The sequence below is a fragment of the Myotis davidii genome, unplaced genomic scaffold, assembly GCF_000327345.1.
Source record: "Myotis davidii unplaced genomic scaffold, ASM32734v1 scaffold131, whole genome shotgun sequence".
NCBI lineage: Eukaryota > Metazoa > Chordata > Mammalia > Chiroptera > Vespertilionidae > Myotis > Myotis davidii.
The window spans coordinates 495508-504219 of NW_006282815.1; the positions used below are offsets into that span (position 1 = coordinate 495508).

The 8712-nt window shown below is 58.7% G+C and overlaps 1 protein-coding gene across 3 annotated transcripts; it reads left to right on the forward strand.

The window, feature by feature from the left end:
* Window positions 1–599: 599 nt before the first annotated feature.
* On the forward strand, window positions 600–8653 carry ISLR2 (immunoglobulin superfamily containing leucine-rich repeat 2). 3 transcript variants are annotated; one of them, XM_006753247.2, is made up of 4 exons: window positions 600–1229; window positions 3481–3570; window positions 4099–4206; window positions 5600–8653. In XM_006753247.2, the coding sequence occupies exons 3-4, from the start codon at window positions 4200–4202 to the stop codon at window positions 7849–7851; spliced, it is 2259 nt and encodes a 752-aa protein (XP_006753310.1). In that variant the 5' UTR covers window positions 600–1229; window positions 3481–3570; window positions 4099–4199; the 3' UTR covers window positions 7852–8653. The 3 variants fall into 3 exon arrangements, with proteins under 3 accessions (XP_006753310.1, XP_015416851.1, XP_015416859.1); XM_015561365.1 differs by lacking the exon at window positions 600–1229 and having other exon boundaries at window positions 3212–3570; XM_015561373.1 differs by lacking the exons at window positions 600–1229; window positions 3481–3570 and having other exon boundaries at window positions 3581–4206.
* Window positions 8654–8712: the final 59 nt, after the last annotated feature.

Consider the following 8712-nt stretch of genomic DNA (forward strand, 5'->3'; position numbering starts at 1 on the left):
TGGTGTGAGTTGGTGGTCTAGTTTCATCTTTTTGCATGTATCTGTCCAATTTTCCCAACACCATTTATTGAAGAGACTGTCTTGACTCCATTGTATGCTCTTGCCTCCTTTGTCGAATATTAATTGGGCATAGTGGTTTGGGTCGATCTCTGGGGTCTCTATTCTATTCCATTGATCTATATGTCAGACCTCAGACATTTTATAGTCCTGGACAAAGTCATGAGACTTAGGGACAGTCTTCTAGGGCTTCAAACAGGGCTCAGAGAGAAAGAGCTCAGGCAAGGGGGAGGCTGGGGAAGGCACAGGAAGGTTCTGTCCCAGGAGGACTAAGTGCATTGATTTGTGCCAGGGGCTATGCGTTCACGGAATGTTCAGACGGTGCCTATATTGTGTCTGGGCCCTGGAAACAGTAGGGTGTACAGGGGAGGCTGTGCTGTTAGTCAGGTAAGGAGGCCGCAGATTCCTGGGACGAACTTTTGCTGGATGGACATGAGAAAGAAAGCTTTGGTGCCTTAGTTAAGAGTCCCCCACTTCGGAGCATTGCCTCGCGGTGGGGCGCGCATAGGCCTTGTCCCGGGGATTTCAGCACAGTTCCGTCCTCGGCACCCGGCAATCAGTGTCCAGCAGGGGGCGGGCGCGAACCAGGCCTCGGTCAGACACCTTAATTGAAGTGAGCCAGAGAAGCCCATGCCCGGATCTACTGGATTTCGACCCACGCCACCCTTGGGACCGTCAGGGACCGCAACGTCGAAGTTAGAGATAGTTCTGCAAAAAACTGCCCGGAGCTCCAGCTGTCGGGTCTGGGTCTGTCTCGGGTCCATAATCCAACTTCGCCAAAAATCCTCAGCCCGGATTCTACGGATTCTGCATTTGGGGACCCCACGCTGAGTCCTTGAAACCTTATCTCTTTCTTTTCCTCACACCTACTTCCACCCACCTGATTAGGGGCCTGTTTCTTTAACGATCAAAGACGTGGGCAGCGATGGGGGTGGTATCTTAGTTCCCGATTCTCCAGCCCCTCCGTTAACTGTACCATTAACATTATAGTCATTAGACTGCTACTGCGCGCCTGGCGGCGCTAGAAGACAAGCGCTCAATCTTCTAGCTGAGCTCGGAGGCTGAACGCGGAGTCGTGGCTCCTACCCCAGTTATTGGCGGACCTTGCCAGGAGCAACTCGGGCTTCAGGCTGCCGGGTCAGGCACTGGGCTCTCCGTCGTCGATGGCTGGGGTAAGGGTTGTCTATCCCGAGGGCACGCTCAGGGAACAAAAGCGCTCGCTGGAGAGTGGGCGGGAACCTCAGGAGCCCGTGGGAGTCCGCGCCCTTTCTGGGCGGCCACTGCGCCCTTAGCCGCGGTCCTGGCGCCTGGAGCCCTACCTTCTGCTGAATTCGCCCGGCTTCTGCAGCCCCGGCAGGAAAGCAAGGGAAAGGTTTTTTCTTGGCCCGCGGGTCCCGAAGGTTCCGGGTCGCTGACGGGACGAGTCCCTGCGGTCCAGGGAAGCACTCTGCGGAGAGCAAGAGAAACCATTCTCACTTCCACTCCCCAGCCTCTGTCTTACAGTCCCTCAACCCTTCCAAGATGTCCCCTGCTCTCCCGCCTCTGCGTCCACCTCCTCACAAAAAGAATCAGGAGAGAGGAGGAAACTGCGTGGGGGGTCCACAAGCCAGGCGTGTACACGCGGAGCCTGGATCCCTACCTCCGCGCCTGGCGCCCCGCCCCAACCCAGGAAAGGCTCCAGAACTCGCCATCCCGACCCGACTCTCCATTTTCGAAGCTCGGCTCTGCCTCCCCCAGACCCCTCTTCCCAGGCCAAGGGTTTTTGAATCGCCTCTTCGGGGCCCCCAAGACGCAGACAGCACTCCTAGGGAGACCCCCTTACTTCGCAGACAAAGAGACTTTGCCCAGGTCCGCCGGCTGCGCCACTCCCCAACCCAGCCAGGCCCAAACCGCAGGGACGCACTTCCGAACTATGGACCCTTCCCCATCCCACCACTGGCTCGAGGGGCTCTCACCCCTTCAACACCCGCCTCTGGGTCGGCTGTGGGGACTACAGTAGTAGGAAGAATGAAGTTCTGGCTCTGAGTCTGGGTTGAGCGAAAGCGCTGGTCCCAGCCGGCTTGGCCTCCTGTAGCAGCTGGGACCACCTCCACTGTAGGAGGTGGAGAAAGGGAGGAACGCGGAGTGTGGGTGCGCCAGTCGGTCCATATTTAATTTACAAAGGATCCTCGGATCCCGGATCCGGTAATCTCTTTAGATGCAGCACTCACAGCTCGGCTCTCTCCCCCACCTCCTAGCTCATTAAAATGCCCCACATTTAAATCTGAAAATTGAGCTTCTCAGAGGGTCCTAACACCCACCGCAAGAGACCACCCGCCCCCCAGCCCGGGGTGAGGACTGGGGGCCTAGGACGACCCGAAAGCTCAATGTCCACGAAAGGACTGGGGAGCTCGAGAGCTTTGTGTGTGTCCGGGAGCCTGTACCCATTTTCTAATTCGGGCCAGCAACGCTGTCTCCAGGGTCGTAGTGGGCAGTGAAGGGGGGAAGGATCAACTTTCAGCCAAATTCCTGTTACTTCCGCGCCTCTGCTTCCTGGTCGCTAAAATAAATGTCGGGGTTTAGCCAGAGACAACGAGTGAGAGTCGGAAACAGCGAGTATTGTATGTCAAGGCTGGCTGTTGTGTGAGACACTGGAAGGTGGAGAGCGGTACAGACTGTGGAAACCCTGGGTGGGGTTGGCGGTGTGTTTGCTTGTGAGGCTGTGAAGAAGATATCTAGATATCGGTATTCCCAGTCCACTGTGCTCAAGAAGAGCAGACGTTTTGTAGCCATCCCTTTTGGTGCTGCTGCCCCACGCACCCTTCGCCTCTGGCTGTCAAGACCTGAGGGTGAGGCGTTGGATGCGCTCAGGCAAGCTTTCTGGGAGCGGAGTCTGACACCCACGCGCCCCGTCTGGCCCCTCTTGGCGGCGCGCACAAGCCTGAGAGCTGGGCAGTGGGTTTCAGCGCTAGTGTAGCCACAAAAGACCAAACGTAGGGTCGGCTTGAAAGGCTGGACAGGGTAGGTGGTGGACTGCGGGGGCGGGAGGGGGGATGGGAGGAGGAGGCTTTGCTTCCCCAGTACGCACTGCAGGGCCAGGCGTTCGAGTAGCCGTCTTGGACGGGCGGGGCCTGGGAGGGGCGGGGCTGGGGACGGGGGAGAGAGACCTTGGCTTGAATCGCCCAGATCCTAGCAAAAATGGTAGGGAGGGTGGGATGCTCTGCTAACACTATCAATTATGCATCGTGTTGAATGTGGCTTCAGGGAGGAGGCGGCTAGCGGGGGTGGGGATGGTGGTGGGGTATGGGAAGGAAGGGTACACGCAAGCCCGGCCCATCCCACTCGAGGTCTGTCTGCCTCCCTACCTACTATTGCAAAAAGAGTTTAAATGCAAAACACGACCCTTTTTCGTTGTGCTCCTTGCCTTCCCCCAAATTCCTCCAGGATGGTTTGTCTCACGTATTGCGGGGTGTGTAAGCGGCTCGGATTCAATTAGCGGCGAAGCTCACGGGCCCTGGCAGCCCCGCTGTGCGGGTGAGTACTCATGAATGTGTGTGTGTGAGAGATGGGGAAATGGTGAGTGTCCTGGGTGAAGGCGTGTGCCTTTGAAACTGTGTGTGACCGTAGTGAGAGCTCAACACATCGACGCGATTACTACATGATAGATAATTATAACACGAGGGAATGAGGGTCTGTGCTAATGTGTGTGTGTGGGGGGGCTATGTGATAAGGACTAGCGGTAATGTCTGCAGATGTGTAAATGTGGGGGGACATGGATTATGGGGTGCGGTGGACTGGAAAGGGTCCAGCCGAGGGCTGTGGGTGTGGGGGCCAAAAGTGTCTCTGCCAGGGTAGAGCCTCTGGGGCGTTAACAAACGTAGAGAATGCTGGAGGTGGGAGAGGCTGTGCGCGTCCCCGCCAAGCCGGGAGCGCGCAGAAGGACTCTTCAATCTGCAGCCAGGGAGAGGTGGAGGGAACCGACACGAAAGGAAAAACTGAAGTGGGGCTGCAGGGCCAGGGGAGACCCCAAACTTACCCGTCCCTCTTCCGTCTTCCCCACAGTCGCAGCAACAGATGTGGGAAGCGCCCTTGGGCTGTCGTCTCTGAGAAGGCAGGTCTGGAGAAGGGGTTGAAGCCCCAGGCAGTGCTTGGGGAGACAACAAATGGCGGGTAAGCCTCAGACTGCCCCACATCTCCATCCAGGTGGGGGTAGACCCGGCCTAACTTGCTGTACCCAGTGAGACAAGGGAGAGAGGGAGAGGAGCTTTCCCCTGGGAGCAAAGGTGGAGTGAGGGGCAAGGGTTCCCAAAGATAGGGCGTCTCTGCAAACCTGCCTGGAGCCCTAGGCGGGAATGGCGGTCTGTGTGTAAGTGCATGTGTGTGGCTGAGGATAAGAAGGTTTTATTGGAGGGGGCGTTCTGGGGCATTCTAGAGCTGCAGGAAAGGAGCAGAATCTTGAACCTTCTCCTACTTAGTGTCCTGGGTGAAGGTGTGTGCCTTTGAAAATGTGTGTGACCAAAAACGTGTGTGGCAGTCCCCAGGACCCATGGGCTAGGGACCCCTCTGCTCCCTTGGAGCTGCCTGGGCTCTGCTGTAGGGGCACAGGAGGTTAGTAATGTTCCTACAATGCTCCTGATCCATGCATGCAGAAGGACCTCCTTCCTCCGATGGAAGACTGACTGAGCACCTCCAGTTCTCCCCTGACGGGAGCTGCAACCCAGAGCAGGCAGCTTAGGTCAGGCAGCTTAGGTCACAGCAGCTGAGGGGCCTGCCAGCAGGCTTCTTTGCAAGTTCTCCACATTGCTGATCCACTGGGATTTCGGTCTCAGTGGAGGGCTGTATGCAAGCACCAGTGCACCCTTGTGTCCCTGTGTGGGGGTAGGTTTGCATGAGGGCTTGTGTCCCTGTGTCCTATTTAATTCTTACAATGAATAGGAAAGCGTTTTTGCACCGTTGTGGAGAACGCTATACAAATGCTAGGTTGGGCTGAGAGAACAATGAGGTCCCAAGTGTATATTGTGTTAATGTCTGCGTGCCTCTGTTTGTGTGTCTACAAAATGTGTTGTGTACCTCTAAATCCCTGCAGAAGTTGGTGGTTTGATGGTAGTGCCCCAGCGTGTTTGTATTGTGGTTCGCCTGTATGGGCGTGTGTGCAAGTGCTGTACATGGGACAAAGAGTACGAGGGAGGACACCGGTCACGGACAAAAACACCCTTTCTGTGTATCCCTTTCAAGGGATTAAACAAAAGCTTCGAAATTCAGTGCAGAGCCCAAGGCGATCACCGAGCCTGTGCAGAGGGACTAGGGTTAGGGGTAGATAGAGAAAACAGAGCCAGGTAGGAGGCCGCTGGAAAAGGAAGTCGGGGCTGCGAGAGGGAGCAAGCATTTAATCCTGAGGCTTTTATTGAGCTCCACCCATGCCCAAGAAACGCCCCTGGGCATAAAGGAGGTTGGAGGGCCGGGAGATACTCTAGGCTGCTTCTGTGAGGCAGGGCTTGATAGGAGAAGGGAGCTGGGGCTCAGTGAGTCACCTTCTCCCCTCTTCCCCTGCTTCCACCTGCAGGATCCGCAGTAGTGCCCTTTGGAGCAGTATGGCTAGTGTGGGCACTGCTAGGATTGGCGGGAGCGTGCCCGGAGCCATGCGCTTGCGTGGACAAATACTCGCACCAGTTCGCTGACTGCGCCTACAAGGAGCTTCACGAGGTGCCTGAAGGATTGCCGGCCAACGTGACCACACTTAGTCTGTCGGCCAACAAGATCACCGTGCTTCGGCGCGGTGCCTTTGCCAGCGTCACGCAGGTCACGTCGCTGTGGCTGGCGCACAATGAGGTGCGCACTGTGGAGCCGGGCGCGCTGGCCGTGCTGAGCCAGCTCAAGAACCTCGACCTGAGCCACAACCTTATATCCAGCTTCCCCTGGAGCGACCTGCGTAACCTGAGCGCGCTGCAGCTGCTCAAAATGAACCATAACCGCTTGGGCTCGCTTCCTCGGGACGCACTCGGTGCGCTGCCCGACTTGCGCTCCCTGCGCATCAACAACAACCGGCTGCGTACGCTGGCTCCCGGCACCTTCGACGCGTTAAGCGCACTGTCACATCTGCAGCTCTATCACAACCCTTTCCATTGCGGTTGCAGCCTTGTGTGGCTGCAGGCCTGGGCCGAGAGCACTCGAGTCTCGCTACCTGAGATTGATTCCATTGCGTGCGCCACGCCAACAGCGCTGCGGGGCGTTCCTGTGCACCGATTGCCCGTCCTGTCCTGTGCACCACCCAGTGTGCGTCTGAGTGCCGACCAGCCTATGGAGGCGTCCGGCAGCCCCTTGCGTGCTGGCATGGCTCTCATGCTACACTGCGTTGCCGAAGGACACCCTACGCCCCGCCTGCAATGGCAACTTCAGATCCCGGGTGGCACCGTAGTCTTAGAGCCGCCGGTCTCGAGCTGGGAGGACTACGGGGTCGGGGATGGGGTAGAAGACGCGGAGGAGGGAGAAGATGGGGAGGGGCCAACGCAGACAGAGGTTCCAACTCCGTCTCCGGCACCAGCTTGGCCCGCGCCTCCAGCAACCCCACGCTTCCTGGCACTCACAAACGGCTCCCTGTTGGTGCCCCTCCTGAGTGCCAAGGAGGCAGGCATCTACACATGCCGTGCCCGCAACGAGCTGGGCGCCAACTCCACGTCGGTACGCGTGGTGGTGTCGGCAGCTGGGCCCCCAAAGCACGCTCCTAGCGCCGGTGGGGACCCAGATGTGCAGGCCCCAACCTCCGAGCGCAAGTCCACAGCTAAAGGCCTGGGCAACAGCGTCCTACCCTCCAAGGCCGAGGGCAAAATCAAAGGCCAAGGCCCAGCCCGCGGTAGCATCCTTGGGGAGACTGAGGCGGGGCCGGAGGAGGAGGCAAGGGAGGGAGAGGAGGTGGAAGACCAGGTCTCTGCGGACCCGGTGGTGGAGCAGCGCTGTGGCCACGGGGACCCCTCACGGTACGTGTCCAATCACGCGTTCAACCAGAGCGCCGACCTTAAGCCGCACGTCTTTGAGCTGGGTGTCATCGCGCTGGACGTGGCGGAGCGCGAGGCTCGGGTGCAGCTGACGCCGCTGGCGGCGCGCTGGGGCCCTAGGCCTGGTGGGGATGCGGGAGTTGGGCGGCTTGGGCAGCGACCCCTGCGCCGGCTCTATCTGTGCCCGGCGGGGGGCGGTGCAGCAGTTCAGTGGTCTCAGGTGGAGGAGGGCGTCAACGCCTACTGGTTCCGCGGCCTGCGGCCTGGCACCAACTACTCCGTGTGCCTGGCGCAGGCAGGCGAGGCCTGCCACGTGCAAGTGGTGTTCGCTACCAAGAAGGAGTTGCCCTCCCTGCTGGTTATCGTAGTGGTAAGCGTGTTCCTTCTGGTACTGGCCACTGTGCCCTTGCTGGGCGCCGCCTGCTGCCATCTGCTGGCCAAACACCCGGGGAAGCCCTATCGTCTGATCCTGCGGCCGCAGGTTCCCGACCCCATGGAGAAGCGCATCGCCGCTGACTTTGACCCGCGTGTCTCCTACCTTGAGTCCGAGAAAAGCTACCCACCAGGCGGCGAAGCAGGCTGTGAGGAGCCAGAGGAGGCTCCCGGGGAGGGCCTTGACGAAGAGGCGGAAGAGGGGGACTCGGGTGGGGACTTGCAGAGGGAGGAGAGCCTGGCCGGCTGCTCGCTGGTGGAGTCCCAGTCCAAGGCCAACCAAGAGGAGTTCGAGGTGGGCTCCGAGTACAGTGACCGGCTGCCCCTGGGTGCCGAGGCGGTCAACATTGCCCAGGAGATTAACGGCAACTACAGGCAGACCGCGGGCTGAACTCCTGCCCGCCCTGCCCTCCCAGTCTCACCTCCATCTTGGGTGCCTGGGAGCGGAAGCCTAGGGCTGGCAGGATTTATACCCACTGCCCCCCCCCCCCCACCAACACACACACACTTCCTCTGCCCTTTCACCACCACCACCACCCCAATCTTACTCTTGGCGACTTCTAGTGGGGAGTGGAACCATTTCACTAGTCCCCACCCACCCACGATCATCATTGACCTTGCGGCTGAATTCCCTCTGGCAAGCACAGTTTTCTGCTCCTCTCTCCTCGTATATGACACATCGCTGACCATGAGGCGAAATCCCGGCCTCTCCACTCCTACGCAACTATCTCGGAAATCTGCCCCGCAGCCCGCCCACTGTGAGCGGTGCAGCCAGAGTAAATGGGAGAAGGCGCTGGAAACAACTGAAAGTTAACACTATGGCGCCGGGTTTGGCCCGGTGCTCCCAACGGAGTCCCTACTGTGGAGCGCCCTGAGGTTCCACCTCACCTCTACCCTGCCCTTTCCGGGGTGCATATGCTAGAAGCCAGGGTTCGGTGACAACTCCCTAGTTTTTAGTTTCAAAGCCCCCTTGCGACTGGGAACCAAACCCTTCTACTCCCCTGCCCCCCTCTGCTTCTGACCAGCTGGAGCCGAGCCTGGTGCCTGGGGCGCCTTTCGGCTTCGCGTTCGGATTTTCATATTCTGGTTGTTTTCAAAGACAGCGACACTCCGGTCCGGTGCTAACACTTTTCCCAGCCTCTGGGAAATTGTGTGTGTGTGTGTGTGTGTGTGTGTGTGTGTGCGGGTGCGTGTGTGCGTGTATGTGTGTGTGTGCATGCAGTCATGTAACATTTTTATATATATCGCAATG